Below are 17,267 nucleotides of genomic sequence, written 5' to 3'. Positions count from 1 at the left end.
ACTGTTGATGAGCCGTACCATGCTTCCCACTCACAAAAGGCTGTTACTCCCTCAACCAGTGAACCCTGATACAGTTGTTAAAGCACTCAAAACGCGTCAAGACAAAGCTGCAGCGTATTGCAACCAGAACAGCAAAGACCTGCCACCACTGGAATCTGGTTCGAAAGTCAGAATACGAACAGGCGGCGAAAAGCAGTGGAGGACAGCGGAAGTACTACCAAGGTTATACATGGTGCAAGAGGACAGGGGAAGAGTTTACCGCAGGAACAGAAGGCACATCATTTCTACTCCATTAGACCAGCCAATCCGGCTGCAGCCAAGCTCACCGGTCCGGTGCGCCAGTGAAGCCATCAACACCTCCACAGATACCTGTAGTCTCGGATCAGCCAAAGCTACAGATGCCTGCAGTCTCGGGTGTGCCCATGAAGCAGTCAGTCACTACCAGATCAGGAAGACTTGTGCAAAAGCCTGATAGGCTTTTTGAGTCTTGTTAAGAGCAGTTGACTATTACAACTGAGCCATAGTCTTGTTTCTGTTATTTCCTTTTATTTCATAGTGACACTGGGACTTGTTATTTGAGGGGGGAGATGTTATAATATTAGTTTGTTACTACCCCCCTTAGGAGCCCATCGTACCGCGGGCTCACGCGTTGTCGTTGAACAGTCACATGGAGTTTCGCATGGAGTTTGTGTCAGAATTAAGAGATTAAAGGTATTGAATTGGCCGACAACCGTCTTATAGCAGCTATTAAGAAAATTTTTCTTTTTCTGTGGCAAAAAGGATTCAGAAATTAGAAGGCATATGACAATGTTGTAAGACTTTGAAAAGCAAGCGTCGTTTAACCCTTCTCTGCCACCATTTTGGATTCCTGGAGACAAAGTCAATTTTTCCGCTCTGTCATCTGATTGGCTAATCCTCGCGTCTAAAAATAGCCTGATCCTAGGAAACGCCGTGACAGTTTCAGACCTGTCATGTCTCCCGGATAAACCCATACCTGTCAACCTCCGAAAATCTCAAGGCTTGAGAATATTTTGGGGGTAGGGGTGGGGATACTCATTTTTTTGGAGGGAGGGGTGGGTTCAACCTTGCAGGCGTTTGCCGTATAGAAAGCTCTCGCGAACGAATCAACTTATAGATCTCACGAGGGTCTTAGATAAATTGCGCTACGCAAGGGAATTGTTATTTCAAATATTTTAATATAAAATAGGCAAAATGACGATTTTCTATAGAATAATTTTTCGGAAGCGATAAAAATCGCTAAAAAGCGGGAGATTTGGTGTTCAACGCGGGAGAGCGGGAGAAGGGGTCCAAAACTTGAGACTCCCGCCTAATGCGGGAGAATTTACAGGTTTGTAAACCGGGAGTCTCCAGGTCTTGCAGCAAATCTCCAGGGGCCGGTTCCGGGGATGGGACTGCAATTCATTTTCTGTGGACTAAGATATGTGTCAAATACCACTGTTGGCTTTTATTAGTAAAGTGAGGGAGATGAAGTACTTAATAAGCATTTCTCTGAGAGTCTATGGGCATGTATTATAACCACATAGGAATTATTAATTGGAGCATTGAGCTACATCACATTTTCCTACATTTTTTTTACTTTAAATTACAAAATAGTTTGTGCAAACCAGATCAAAAGGTGCAAAACAATTGTAGATGTGATAAGAATCAGTTTTTTCAGAAAATTAAGTGCATTCCATTTTTTGTTTTTGTTTTTCTATATATTGTGATGGTATTCATTCACAAATAGTTTGTGCAAATGACATCTGGAGGTACAAATGGTATTTAGTAGAGCAATAAAAGGCTGAAATATTTGTTCTGCACCAGCCATCTCCTCATAAAAACAATGAGAACAAAGGAACAGTGTTGTAAGCATCCCAACCATCTGGTTCAGGATATTATGAAAGGGGCGTGGGATACCTTCATACAATCTGATCAAGAGTAAGCAATGGGTGAAAGAAACCTTGAAAGAAGCTTTTATAAGTCTAAGTTTTTGCAATGTGTCTAGGGTACAACTTAGAAACAATTTGTGTTTTTCTAAAACAACAAATTTTGTTGTTCACTTAAGGCCATAGTGTCTAGTCTCATAGGACATATTCGTATTTTTCTCTTCGTCTCTAATATTGGAGGTATAACAGCATCCTAAAAGAGAAAGAAAAGGCAACTTAAAGATTTTGTGAAATATATATCAAGCTTAGTTACAAAAATCACTTTTTCAGTCCGAAAAACATTTTTGCTGAACAAAGGAAGATACGGAAGGCACAGAAAAATTTAAACTTTAGAAAAAAAAAATGAAATAACTTACCGTTGATGAAATGATCGCAGAAAACTAATCTGTTTTGGTGTCTAGTTGTAAGTTTGGATCCCCTTGACTAACCACTCATTCCTGACATTTTCCTCGATTATTTAATCATTCTAAAATCTTTGTTATCAAGTGGATATACGGCCTCTGACATGGCCGCCGGGTGGTTATGCTAATGAGCGTGACGTCACATGCAAACAAAGAACACCAGGATTTCTGGGTGTAATAAATAAGCATAAATTATTATCCAATGTTTATCTTCAAAACAAGATGGCGGCAGAGTAGGAAGTACCGGCCGTTTTCACTTGAATTAGGATAGCTAAGAATTGCTACGATTTTTCATCTTTGAAATTAAAACAAGGACGCGCCATAAATTTGAAAGATTTTGAGGTAAAATATTATTTCAGGTTTCGTTATTTTTACGCGCGCGCAAGAGAATAGCGTCATAACCAACGAGCGCGCGCTGTTTGTGAATTATTTCCACTATCGCACTTTTTTTGCGTTGTTGTTATAGAAAGCAAATCCCAAGCAATTCTCTGTTATTCCTTTGTGTACAAAACACTGTTTTCAACAATCGAGCTCTGCTTTTTCCATGTTTATTTTGAAGTTAGCGCTGCAAAATTCGCATAAATTAGCCTTCTAGCCACAGACCAATCAACACGTAGACACGTAGAACGCAGTGACCGATCCCAGCGCCATTTCCCGCCGATTCAAATGACAGGAAAGGGAGAGGGCCCTGGGAATGAGGTTGCTCAACATAAAGTTGTATTTGATAAAAAAGTCGTCGCTGTAATCTACAAAACCTTGTTCCATACAAATTTTACGAGGTAATATATTGACCGTTTTATGGTTAAAAATCGCGAATTTGCTATACTTTTATATAAAATTGCAACCCTGTCGTATAGTTCGAGCATCAAACGGACCCCTTTCGGGTGTAGCATCTCCATAGTCACAGGGCCGTAGCAGGGGCACCTGTTTATTATAGAGGGGTGTTCTTTACAAACTATGGAAATATAACAAACCCAAGTGCAGTGGAGCTCTACTCTCAGTCAGGATTACGTAGCGTAGCATTTCTTGACATTAAGCAAGTCTCACCCAGTGGAAGTTAAACTACTATGCCCTTTGTTTTTAATCTGGGAGGGAGGGTAGGGGGCGTTAAATAAAGGGGGGGCATTTATTAGAGGGGCGTTTATTTCAAACTTGTAAGTTTAGGGGGGGGGGGGCGTTCATTAGATAGGTGGTGTAGCAAAATAGATAAGCATAACCCCAATAAGAAACAATGCATTAGCCCATATGTCTCATGAAGTCCCCTGACCCCAGCCCCCCCCCCCCCCCCCCCCCCCACACACACACACACCCGGACCCCCATCGTAGGAATCTCTAGGTTTTAGAAATTTTGGGGTTGTCAGGTGTGCAGTAATATAATACAGATGATTACCCCTACTTATGAGCCCCTGGTAATATACGAGAAAAAAGGAAGAAATGACGGCATTCCCCATAAAGTCTTGTTGTTTAGCATGCCCCCGGTTTTTATGTCAAAATTCCGTCTCTGAATTCCTCCCTTCCCCCCCGATACACACACACACACCGCACACACTTTTATTCCAGCTTCGCCGCCGCTTGCCCATTCAAAGACAATGAAATCCCCTTCTTTAATATACTGTTTTACGTCTATCGCAAATTAAGTTTATCGCAAGTAGAGTCTTTTTCTCAATCGATTTAGAGTCCCCCCCCCCGCCCAAAAAAAAGATTACTAAATAATAAATAAAATAAGAGCCCCGAGTATGAGTATAAAAATCGAATAAAAACGATTCAACCATGTTTTCAGGCCCGAGCCCGGGGGTGGGAAAAGCTTTACCTTTTAAAGCGGAACCTCGTGTGTTATAGGTCCAGTATGATGATGTCAGCTGTCGTCTCACAATGACATGCGCGCGGTTATACCGTAAAAACTGAATAGTATGCCCGTGGGCTCATAAATTTGTGGCGACCTCTTTCGACTTGGTTTTTTGCAAGTCCGAGATACGAATGTGCTATTTCCTCCAAAATTATCATTATTACTATAACAACAACCCTGCTATTCTACAACAGGTATTTTTAATGAGCTTTTCTAGTGGAAAGTGATCGATTGATGCATATGGAATCCAAGAAAGACACCAAAGCGTGACAATAACAACATCGTTCTCCGTGACAACTGTCTGCGTGGTTGAGTGAAATCGTGCGACTAGTTGTAGTAACAACACATACTTCTAGTTCTGTTCCAGGAAATACATACTTCTTCTTGTTCTGGTAAGCTTGAAATCGGATGTACTATTTAAGCGATTTATGCAGTGGTATATTTAACCATACAATTGAAAAAAAATTTGTTTGTATTTCTTATAGATTCGCTGTAGAAAAGTCCATCTTAGAAATCGTCAAGCTTCCATGGCTTCGCCAAGAGATGCATATACCAGTGCTGAAGCAGAAACTACACAAGGAGGGTGAGTTATCTACGAGTTATCATAGAATTTACAACAAACCTTAACCGGCTATATTAACTAGCATGGTAGCATTTATCTACTTTTTTCAACTACTTACCTAACATACTCCAATTTGACTCTGCATAAGGCCAGGGCAGCATATTAAACAATGCAAGTGACAAAGCAATGTGATGTTATTATAAGCAATGTTAATATATGCTTCCAGTGTGAATCTGCATATCTGAAGATTTAATAATAAAATGTTTGGCAGATGTTGCAGTTCCACCACTGCTGCTTATAAGTACTAATAATCTGTAATGGTAAAGATACCTAGTCTAGTCAGCGGTATCCAAGCTTTCCAACAGTGCTTTGCGCTCCCCACTTTTAATTCCTCGTCGTTGTGCTGAAGCAAGCACAAGTTGATGGTTGCTTGTATTTTTCATCAAAAATACAGCTATAAGCACATTAGGAGAGTGTCTCAGGACATCATGAAGTCTATTGAGGCATAATTGAGTGCTTTGCTTATGGATATTTGCAAGCAAAGGTGGATTCATGATGATTTTTTCTTGTTTGGCTTTGCCTGGATGAGAAAATAATTTTCTAATGAATCACCACAGCTCTCCTAAATGCTGTCTTGTCTAAAACCAAATTGATTCCAAAATTGTTTACACTGCTATTCTGGGTCTGTATGACCTGGAATTGATTTGTTTGGCTTCGAGGTGAAAAGAAAAAACCATCGGACTTTGGGGAGAGGAGTGTTGACTGGCCCTCCCCTCGTGAATTTTTCCCTGGATCTCCCAGAATTCTTTGCAATACGTAAAGGCATCTTCGTGGTTTTACAAGCCTTCAAGGAGTGGACATTGTGTCTTGAGGCCATAGAAATGTACCTGGAGGATCAGAATAAAGGTATCTATTTGTGTCTTGAGCTGTGTTTCCTGATCTATCTCCCTTGTGTGGTATTTTGAGCGTTTTATTGAGAGGGGTGATTCTGCTTTTCTTTCCTTGTTCGATTTGAAATTTGTCAAAGAACCTGTGCTATTATTTGGCTTAAGAGTAGTTGCCAACACCTTGGTTGGATGCATATCTTCAAGACCATTTATCCCTTAGACTGATGCCTGAGTATCTTCATCTTGTTGTGTTTATTTTGCATTTATGAATTTTTTAGGTTGTGGGTACTTCCCAAAGCCGGTACAGGCCTGTTGAGGGGTCAATATGTTAAATAAATGTTTGTGACATGTTCTTATTTTTGTTACTTCTATGTAAACTTTTTACAGCCTTTGAAAGAGGCTTGCTAGAGTTGTTTGACATTGACTTGATTTACTGTATACATATTTTTGTGAAATTTTTTTCTGTAATTCCAGGCTTTCAGTACAGTTATGTACCTATCAATGTTTTCCTGCAGGGACAAAACAGTGATTTATGCATAATATTAGCATATTGGGCTCTAAACATATACATTGAACATCAATAATTTGTTACCGTAGTGACACAAGATTTCTGTAAAAACACATGTTTATCCGTGTTTAAACCAGTTCTACTCTGAGGACTTCAACATTTGCAAAAATAAAAAAAATGTAAGTCTGGAACTCACGTCAGCAAAAACAAGGTTTTTTGTATAGTAATTTTTCTAAACTATGGAAATTTTAGTAGATTAATTTAATGCTATATCTTTACTTATATAATAATGTGTAAGAAGAAAAAAAAAGGAATTTTCTGTTTATTTGGATTTGATTCCACCTTAATTGTCTGCATGATCATAATGTTTTGACAACCAAAAACACTTGAAGCCGCATTGTTATCCCTACTGCACATGCACAGGGGAAAGCTGTGTTCACACTCTTTATGTGACTATGCGTGTTCACTGTTGCAAGCCTCATTAGTGAGGATGAGGGGTCAATATTCATGGTTTTGCAGATTGGATTGTAAAATGAGCCAAAGTCTCAACTTTGGCTCAATAAAAAGGTCTTGGTATTATAATTAGTATTTCCTAAACTATGTTCCTGACATTGATGTGAAAAGACATAAAGAACAAAATGAAAATGTCAAATTCTGTTGCAAGGGGTGGGGGGGGGGGGATGGTGATAAATTGGAACCAACTTTGTATTGTTAACAGTTTACCAAATGTCATCAGACAATAGCCAGTCGTGTATAGTTATACCCTGTTAGCTTAAGTTAGGGGGGAGGCTAAAGCTAGCACAATGCCCTAGTTGAAGGGGATGAGTTAATGAGGTCTGATTTAATCTGGGGTTGAGCTAACTGGTTCCGGGTTGATGGAGTTCAATGGGGTTGGAGTTACCAGTTTACTTCTGGTCAGTTACGTAACAATTTCCTATGGTCTTTTACGGAAAACGCGAAAAATATTTCAAAATTGTAAAAGCAGTTTGATCATGTGACTGATAATTTAGAGCGGATGGTCTGTTAGATTTTAATAGATTCTTTTGTCTTTTATCAGTTGAAGTGTAAATTAATGCGAGTGCCACTTTTATAGGGTCAATCGAAATTTGATCATGTGACTGATAATTTAGAGCGGATGGTCTGTTAGATTTTAATAGATTCTTTTGTCTTTTATCAGTTGAAGTGTAAATTAATGCGAGTGCCACAGGGTCAATCGAAAATTGATATCAGCTGCTCTTAGTGTCACAAGCAAAGTATCACTATTTTTGTTTTCGTGATGGGATTACCTCAAGAATAACAAACAAACAAGAAGAGATCCTAATTGATAATTTTATCTATCAAGTCTTAGTAGTAACCATGATAACAGTCTCATTTCATCTGCTTTCGTTACAGTTCCGCCGTCTCCGTCAGCTGTATACCATCGTTGGACGAGTCGAATATTGACGATAGTGATGATGGTGTTGAGCATATCCAGTCAGTCTTCTCGCTCGCTCCTGATGACGCTGATGATGTGAAGAGCACAAACCCTGATGATGGGGGCAGTAGTACACGGCCCCCTACCACAGGTGGCGCCAGCTCAAGGTCTTTTTTCTCCCGGCTTACCGCACAAAGAGATAATGTGCAAGACGTTCTTAAAGTCACCAGAACATATGCTCCTAAAATAGACTCGGGAAACCTTCGGATCGTCCCGCAAATAATCAACAAGGCAACGCAGAATTCTGGTAACATTAATTTTAATCTCGATTTAAGTCCTACTCGAATCACACTACCTGGTACTGCAGGCTCGACTGTTTGTTCGATTGCCCAGAGCCCTTCAACGCCAACAAAAACATTGAACGGGGCAGCGGGGCTACCAAGATCCCCAGTAGTCTCCATTCCGCACCCTGCTCCGATCCAACGACCTGTGGCCATCGTGACGAATGCCACAGGACAGACCATCCACATACCCCTAGTGAACACAACAACTAGTGCCAGTGTCTTAACGACTCTACTCACAGACAAGGCTTCATTGCCCGTAGTGACTGCGCCAAAGGTGAACAATACGAGGCCCGTAACAGCAAGTAGTACCCCAGTCCCCATAAGGCCAGCGATGACCACGCCTATAAAGCCCTCAGCACAGACAGGGATGGCGGCGGGCTCCGCCAGCGTACCACGGCTTGTTATGCTGAAGAAGAAGGGGAGTAGTGACCCGGGGCAGCTCATGTACATGATAAACAGTAGTTCGGGGGGGAGTACTGTCCAGTTTTTGATCCCAGAGGGCACCGCCGTGCCGAAAAATGTGCCGATATTTATCCCCAATTTTGTTGTGAGTAGTACGGCATCCGGGACCACGCCCGTGCAAATGAGTAGCATGACATTGCCGACCACTGGTATCCCCGCCATCCCAACGTCTACTATACACATCAATTCCGGGTTAGTTACGTCACCGATTATAGCCAGTAAAGTGGCTGGAGAGAGTCCGACAGTACATATAAACACAAACAACGCTGCAAATTTAGCTCAGAAACCAACCGCAACGACTCAGAACAACACAATTACCAGTATTTCAAGGAATACTGTCAGCATATTCCCCAAACCAAGCATAACAACACAAGTTAACACCGTATGTGATGTGTCGACTTCCAAACGAGACACACCAATGCTAAGTCAGAACACAGCCAGTTTGACAACAGCAACAACAAAGTCGTTAGCGCAGACTTCAGCTAGTGAGACAGCAAGCTCTTCAAGCAGCGGAGTCAGCCCGCACGAGGCTCGCATTCAAAGACTAAAAGATCTCGTGAAAAAACAAGAGGCCGCTATAGAAAAAATACGGGAAAAGCGGCGCAAGGAGCTTGAGGATGTTCACGAGAAAGTAACTGCCGTATACGCGAGCGAGGGCGCGCTAAGCGAACCTACACGAACCAAGGGACAATTCCTCGTCCCTTTGCCACCAAAAAAGGCGAGACTTGACTTGCCTAAACCGAAGACGATCAAATCAAACCAGGGCTTTCTTCCAACCAGCGGCGACGGGGAGTTCGTTAAGCTAGTGGGACTGGAAAATGTCGTTAGTATTGTACAACTGGATAGCAAGCCGCAGATGAACTGAAGGCTCACCTTGGAAATTACCGCGAAGGTTCACTGCTGACAAACGGTGAAGGCTACTGGTAAACTAAAAGAGGAGAGCTCGCCTCTAGTTCACAAAAACGACATAAAATAAGCGCGCATGAAAGCGAGTATGAAAATCAACGACGGCAAGAAAACAATCATTTTTGATCATGTTATGTAACCGTATGTTCCTTGCCCGCGATCGTGTATTCACGCTGTCATGGCGCTCAAATATACTCTACGATTTAACCGCGGGGAAGGGCATTAGAAAAGGTACTCCGAGAACATTAATGCGATGGTTAACCGCAAGTGATTATAAAGAGAGACTAAGATATAGAGGAAGGGCCCCCGGGAAAAGTTATTAGCACTTTTGCAGGTACTGGTAAACACAGAAACGCGGTTACTTCTCTTCTCGAAATTTTACTAAATCAAGAACGCGAGAAGAGATAAGGGCGGGGCCATGAAGCGTGGGCTCAATTGCCAGAGGATGATAAACGGGCGCACCAAGCAATAACTGCCGCTGTTGTCAACAGGCTCGCCGCTGTTGTCAGTTGGTGTTTACCGTCAGTTATACGGAGCATTGCCACCCAGAGGAAGGGAATGATAGTCTGGTACTTGATTAACAGCTGTAATAAGTTATTGTGCAGTGTATACAAAACGCCTTCAGTCATTGACATTACTGTATCGGTCGCCCTCGAGTGTTCGGGGAACGCAGATCCGTGGTCGTACAGTACCTAGCCCAGCTAATAATTCCCCATTCCCGTTACAATACTTTTACAAAAAAGCACCCACCCCTACCCCTACTACCGGGGATGTATGTCTCGTCACTCCCCTAAACCTCAGCCACCTCCACGTCGAGCGTCTTTCTTGTTAAAAAAATTATGTGATTAGGTTACATGCGTGGGGAGGAGACTGGGTTCATTCGCCACAGGATGCCCAAATATTTAAAAGCTCGAAAGCGCCTGTGTAGGAAGCTACCAAGTCCCTGACAAAAGTCCAAGTACGGCCATGGAATAACTTTTTGCAGTATTGCTGCTTTTCCCATCCATATGTAGTGGTACATTTTTTGAGCATTTTCCGTATACCCGGACTCTTATACTATTTTATACGTTTTAATGCTCGTGTGAATCTTATAAAAGAAGCACCTATGTTTTTATAATGTCATTTTTGATGTTTTATAAATTTATGTATAATTTTTCATACTTAACACGTAAATTATTTTGCTCAATAGTAAAGTGTCGATGCCATTTATGTCTACAGATATCAGAGTTTGTCTTAAACAGCTCGGCTAAGAACTTCCACCCTCCTACCATATAAAGCAAAAGATGTCAAGTTTAAAAAAAAAGCCTCTACTCCAAAACAATAGGCAACCAAAGCATAGAGCCGCAAAAGATAAATAACACAAAAGTCACGAAAATGCAAGCAAACATCAAACGTTCATAAGAGTGTACGCGTCGAATATAAATGTCGATGTTTATATAATGCAAGTTAACATTGCGATACATGTGCAAATGGACAGGCGACTGATATTTCTTGTGAAACAGAAACGGACTGCCTCAAATATTATGAGTGTAGGAGAGGAGTGGGTGTTTGAGCCTACAAACGCCTGCGAGGGAGGCTAGGCTACAAATTATTCGCGAATTAATTACTCCAGCAATGTCAGAGTCATACATCGATGGCCTTAAATGTGTTATCGTATGCCTGATCAATATTTTCCTGCATTTGGTTGAAATATAATAAGATCGACCTTTCGGTCGTAGAACTGAGTGTAATGACCGGTGTAAAGGTGTATATGAAGTTTGCAATGGGAGCCTTTTTTATGTACAGTGGAACCTGGATTTTACGATAACCTGGATTTTACGATAGCGTTCCCTTCTTCCGATGGGATTACAGTGACATTTATAAAAAAAACTACCCCGATTTTACGATATTGGATACAACGATAATCTAGATATTACGATACAAATTCGTTCTCCCAATCGTAATTTTGACCTCCATACAATGATATTGCTGATTCTGTCTACCAACATAGAGGGTAAAACTCAGAAAAACACACATGTAAAGTACACTTCATCGATTTTTTGATTTGGCAGATATTGTTAAATGCAGATTACAGTCTTACGAAGAGTAACTATACAGCCTTACACGAGTCCAGTTATTACAATATTATTAACTTGTGAAAGTTGATTAACCCGACCTCGCTACAATGATATTTTCAATGGATTTTTCTTTATATCGTAAAATCGAGAACCTCTTTGTAACGATACATCGATTTAACGATACATTTTTTTTTCTCCCGAACCATATCGTAGAATCCAGGTTCCGCTGTATTTTATTAATTTACAAAAAGTTTTCAAACTACATTTTGCATAGCTACGATCTTGAATAACAATTGTGTTCCTGCAAGCGTATAAATTACGATGCATTCAGGGTAAAAAAAACATTGCATACCGGGATAGTAGTTGTACCTTCTTTGTCCTGTTGCTCCTCTCCTCTAGTCACATTTTGTATTGCCTTAGGTACACGTGTGTTCTAGCGTCATGCAGAGACATGTTATGTTGATTTGATATTAATTATCACAAACACATTCTCACAAAAGCCTTGCTACTAAACAGACCGCAGCCAAAGAAAACGCTATAAGAAAAGGTTAAAGTTTTCTCGCTAAAAAGTCTTCTAAGTCAAAAAACATTCTCCCGAGTCGTAGGAGCGAATGGGATGGCGCTAACTCAAGTAGTGGCATCTTTGGGGACCCAGGGCGTCGCGGAGATCGGGCACACAGGGAGCGTGGCGCGAGAAAGAGGGACCGGATCTCCGCGACGCCTTGGGTTCCCGAGGATGAAGTAGTGGCGAAATCTTTATTTTCAACGAAGACGACATTGTATACTGCGCCGTTGCTTGTATAACTGGTTCCCGACAAATATCTGTTGAGTCCCTTTACAATCATTATTTGGCATTACACATTATTTTGTTACTAGGGTACGGGCCTGCAGCAGCAGATGTAAAAATAACATGGAAGCAAAGTATAATAGATCATAATATCTGTCATTGAATTAGAGAATTAAGGTTGGTTTTTCAGATATTATAACTTGTACAGGGTTGTTACAAGTGACATGGCAGGTTCACACACTTAACTGTTGATGTTATTTATCACTGTCTTTATCACAATTGTCTTATTCTTAATATCACTGGCAAATAAATGTTGTTTGGCTGATGAAAGCAACCAATTTGGCAAATCAAAAAATTTCTTCTGTTAATTGCAAGGCTCGCAATAAAATAAAAACATATTTCATGCTTCCTACTACACTACTTACACGCAAACTGATAATTATTCGAGGTTGTTGAAGAGTTCTTTTCTGGCTAAGTTGATGCACTCCGTCTAGAGACGATGTGAAATTTGCTTTAGCTGACTGTTTGCTGCTTCTGCAGCTTTGCAAATGTTCAAACATTTCTCTAGTGTTAGACTCAATTCCTGAAGTAGTTTCTTTCGCAGCGGCTTTTTTAAAATCCCACAGACAATTCTGTCCCTAATCAGTTCTTGAGAACACCAAATTTACGCGTGACTGCTAGATTGCAGTTGTGGACTCTTGGTGAGACCGGTGATTACTTCAATGTGCGTTCCATGTCTGTTTCTATTTCTTCCAGTTTTTTGCTAAATTGCCTGCAAGGGCCAACGGGGTTGGAAGGGGTACATTAGAGGTAAATATCTGGGCTTAAGTCCCTGGAATAGCCATGTTGTCATTCGGGTCAGGCATCTCTAGGCCCTCCGGGTCCTATAGTCGCCGATTCTTTGGGCGGCTCTCAGCAGTGGGTGGGTGTGTGGTTATGGTGGGTGAGTGACTTGAAAATAGGGTAAGTTGAGAAGACTTTCCAGTTTCACTTGTTATTTTTTCTCTAGACTTTCTGGTATCCATCCAATCTGTAATTTCTCTCCGGTCTTCAAGGTTCAAAATACACCAAGCCCGTATATGGTGCCGTAGGCTAATGATTTTTTTAATCCAAAGCCCAATAACGTTTTCAGTTACAATTTTATCTGCACATGGGAAATTTGACGTCCCACTTAATGTTTACTTATCCGAAGCTTGAAATAAAGCTTGTTATCAGTTTTGCGGCCTTGGTTTCGGTGCAAACAAAAGAAGTGAAAGGACGTGGGTCCTCGAATACACACATTATTTTAAGAGAATACACCAAAAACTGGAATTCGATTCTGCCATTGTGTTGTATTCATTGTTCTGGTACGAGATCACGACAGTTTGGGCTTTTTGATTCCATTGTTTCAAGAGAATATAATAAATTGAAGAAACAACTACTGTAAAGAGAAAGCTCCTCCCTGTGTACCTGTGTAGTGTCCGCCATTTTTTTCTCTAGCCCTGACCCAGCATGCTTTGCAGGCTACTTTCCATATCAAATAAATTTAGCCATAAAATGTCGTTTTTGACAAACGCGGTCACTTCCATATAAGGAAACTAATATATTCCTTATTTGGAAAAAACTGCATGATTCTTGTCACTTTTAAGGTTTGCCGTACCGCAGGTGCTTCGTAAACTTTATGACTTTAGTCGACGGAGAAAGTATCTAAAAAGAAACTAAACTTCCTCGGTACCAGACCCCCAAAACGACAACGTTTTCTTTATGCCCCTGAAACAACTACCCTCCCCACCCCCCACGTATGGGATCACTCCGCTCTCCTTGCCAAGGCAACCTAACCATAGAAATCCAGAACAGAAATTAGAAACTAGGCTTTGAAGAATATTATATTATATACAAACAAGCTTAGTTAGCTAGATAAATGGTGTCGGGGTAGCTGTGGTTAGTGTACGTTAAACATGGAACTGAGGTTAAAATGGCCGCTCTCATGTGTGGGAGCAACCTTGCTTGCTGGTTAGAATCGAAAGGAAATGGCATAAGATGTCCGTAATACCGTAATGATTTATTTCACTTGAAGAATTGGAAACTCAGAAAACGTAAAATCAGCCGAGCATGCAACCTAACTAAAAACATTAGGTAAGAAAATATACTACCAATATAACCTTGGCACAAATTTAATTTCGGACCGGTCGGAAAAGGTTCGAGAGAAGTTAGGAAAATTGTTTTATTTATAATATCAAGAATAACTTCGATAAACAACAAGTCTAATCCTGATAATGGCATGGTTTGAGGAGCTAGGACTTATTCATTTCAAATGACATTACAAAACAATCAAGGAATTTCCTGACTGTATCTTTTTTATAAGAAGTAATGATGTAATAAATATTAAAGGACTGTATTAAAGTTATAAATATATAGAGAGTAGATGCTTGATAAATGTAGTATTGTTTTCATTTTTCAACTTTGATCCAAGTCTTGATATTATCTTCTTGATAACTCATGTATACTCCTTTAATCTTTGCTTGTGAATATCTAATGTAATAATGAGAATTTCAAAATAGAAAAAAAATGGGAGGCAAATCATTAGGCACAGGGTTTATTAGCACTAGTTGTTTTTTGTTGTGGTAACAATTCGAGTAAAGTGAGTGAAATACATAGTTTCTTCATTCCGCAATAAATAAGCTCCACTTCTTGGCTCTATGTTGGCAACAGTTTGTTAGTAAGCAAGCTTCTGTGGCGACAGTACAATACATACACTTCAATTTCATTGTAACCAATACAATTCACCTTGGTAATCGAGGTTACTTTACATAGTGAATTAAACATTGACAATTAATCAAAGGCGACTATAAGCGACTTTAGAAAATTAGCCAATATTTTCTTGTGCAACTATTGGCGACTTCAAGCGACTATAGGTGACTTTAGAAAATCCCCTAATAGTCTATGGGCGACTTCAAGCGACTATAGGCGACTTTGAGCGACTATAGGACCCGGAGTAGGCCTCTCGCGAAGTATCGTCCGCTTCAATCTGCCTCGAACTCCGCCTGGGGTTCGTTGAAAGCTTTCTCTAGGCCTGGGTTGCGAAATTCTGACACCATGTAAGAGTTTGCCGCTTTGGTTAACTATTAAACATGCCGGTGTGAGGTATAACGAGCTGGTTTATTTCGGCCATGCTTCCCGAGCGAGCGTAGCCTGCGTAGCACTTCAAGGGAAGGGGAGGGGGGCTGGGGGGAGGGGAAGAAAGGAGAGCCTGCCGGCAGACTATTGTTCTAGCCGTTCACTCCGGTCTTTGAGAGACCGGAGGCCCGCTATTGGCTAAGACGTGTTGAACATCCATTATCGTGTCGTATCGGCCAACGGGAAAAAGTTTATTTCTCAAACCATTGTGCTTCTTGCCGAAACGAGAACGAAATCAAAAGCATTTGTGCTTGTGATTGTTCCGCTAAACAGCATCATAAAGGATCACAGGTTAGCGAACTGGAGTTTCTGGGGATATGAGCCTGTTCCCTTGACCTCGATAACATCGAATCCATTTTGAGCTGTCGGTTTTTGATGAAAACCGACAGAAAACGCCACAACGATAAAAACGCCACACAGACAAAAAATTAACACGGGACTCGGCCTTCAAGGAAAACCTCGCTGACTGCGTAGTCAACGAAACCACGTCATACAGACTTGGGGTATCGATCTCTTGTCTATAGTGATAACAACACCAAAACTATCAGCTCTTTTGCTCTCTTTAAAAATATTGGCGAACGAATCATAAGTGAGCTTGTTTCCGTATTGAATTCGTATATTTTTGTTGTAATAACGACAGCACTCGTTCCTGGATTTGTTGACTGGATTTAATTTTCTTTTTCCGCGGACATATAGGAGAACACAGCGCGAATAAACAAGACAATTTTCACGTAGCGCGCTTATTTTGACAAGAAACATAAGTAAAATTCCAATGCGAACAGTTCATGTGATTGGTTAACGTTTGTCAATATTTTATAGATTTTACAAACGTTCCCTATTTATTAGGCAATAACAAAGTGACCAATCGAAATTCCTTCACTGAGGCTTTGACTCGAATTGTTCTTAGTTACCCGCTGAAAGCTGAATTATATCTTTCAGGACTGCAGGGTTCTCATAACTCAGGATTTGCCGCCTTGCCCAGGCCCCATCACTTGCCTTACAGCATCCCGGTATTCGAAGCCTTCTGCCTACCGTCCCATAAATCAATAGGCAATGCTCGCCTTTGCCAACACAGGGACATAGAAAACAAACGCCAAGCCCCTTGGCACCGGTACCCACTCAGTCACCAGCAAGATTAAATGTTGAGGCAATAAGCAGATAGCAAATGTTATCACCATGGCAGCAATAACTATGAAAACTCTCTTATTTCGAGGTTTTCGAGGATTGTTGACGTCGTTCCTCGAGTATCTATCAATCTCGAGTTGTGCGGTGAAGACCACAGATCCTAACCATATCACCATGATGACCAACAGTTGACTTGAACTGCTCGGCTTTTGCCGGAACAAACGCGTGATGGCTTTGTACTGTTGTACGGAGATACTGCACAAAGTGAAAACGGTCGCGTACTCGCAGAGCACAAGGGGAGTATAAACGCCATGACAAGCATTTGGCGTCGTTAATGTAGCTAGAGTAGTAGCAATAGGATCAGTATGTTTATGACAGAGAGGTGAATAAGTAAGATTTCACTTGTTTTGTGCCGACGCTGTGCTTTCGCCGAATCCACTATGACTAGTGCCTTACCTGTAACTCCAATCAAGAAAATTAACAGTACAATAAAAGTGTTACCAGTCAGAAGAGATTCTTCCCCATTAATATCTGTGATCGTTTCTGATGCATTCTTACGCGAGGAATTTTCCATCTTTGTGTCGGTAATAAGCTCGGGCGCCTGCCAAGTTACTGGAGTATGATCTAAAAATGGTCGTCGTTAAATGTTGTCCTGACTTAGATTGAACAAGTTTTGACATTGTCAATGGTGATAGTGGAAGTGTCAGCAGCTGTGTGGTCACGTGATAGAGGCTTTAATATCCCTTTACTTGTCTCTCTTTGTGATGCAAATGCCAAACAAAGTCACAAATTAACAGATGTTAGAAATCAATAGAATGACAAGCGTAGGCTTGCTGAAGTCATTTGCTGGCGAGATTTTCCTGTTG

The 17,267-nt window shown here is 40.9% G+C and overlaps 1 protein-coding gene and 1 long non-coding RNA gene across 2 annotated transcripts; one reads left to right on the top strand and one right to left on the bottom strand.

Annotated features, from left to right (window-relative positions):
• Positions 1-1,441: 1,441 nt before the first annotated feature.
• Positions 1,442-2,645, bottom strand: LOC116601936. The gene is made up of 2 exons (XR_004290218.2): positions 2,303-2,645; positions 1,442-2,139 (listed from the first exon to the last, which is right to left on the bottom strand). It is a non-coding gene; the product is annotated as an uncharacterized LOC116601936 (long non-coding RNA).
• Positions 2,646-4,256: 1,611 nt separating this feature from the next.
• LOC5518266 (mucin-17) lies at positions 4,257-10,481 on the top strand. The gene is made up of 3 exons (XM_032362952.2): positions 4,257-4,585; positions 4,679-4,776; positions 7,543-10,481. The coding sequence occupies exons 2-3, from the start codon at positions 4,721-4,723 to the stop codon at positions 9,233-9,235; spliced, it is 1,749 nt and encodes a 582-aa protein (XP_032218843.1). The 5' UTR covers positions 4,257-4,585; positions 4,679-4,720; the 3' UTR covers positions 9,236-10,481.
• Positions 10,482-17,267: the final 6,786 nt, after the last annotated feature.

Source organism: Nematostella vectensis, chromosome 1 (assembly GCF_932526225.1).
Source record: "Nematostella vectensis chromosome 1, jaNemVect1.1, whole genome shotgun sequence".
Lineage (NCBI taxonomy): Eukaryota > Metazoa > Cnidaria > Anthozoa > Actiniaria > Edwardsiidae > Nematostella > Nematostella vectensis.
Note: the sequence above shows the minus strand (reverse complement) of the source record. Positions and strands in the feature narration are given on the sequence as shown.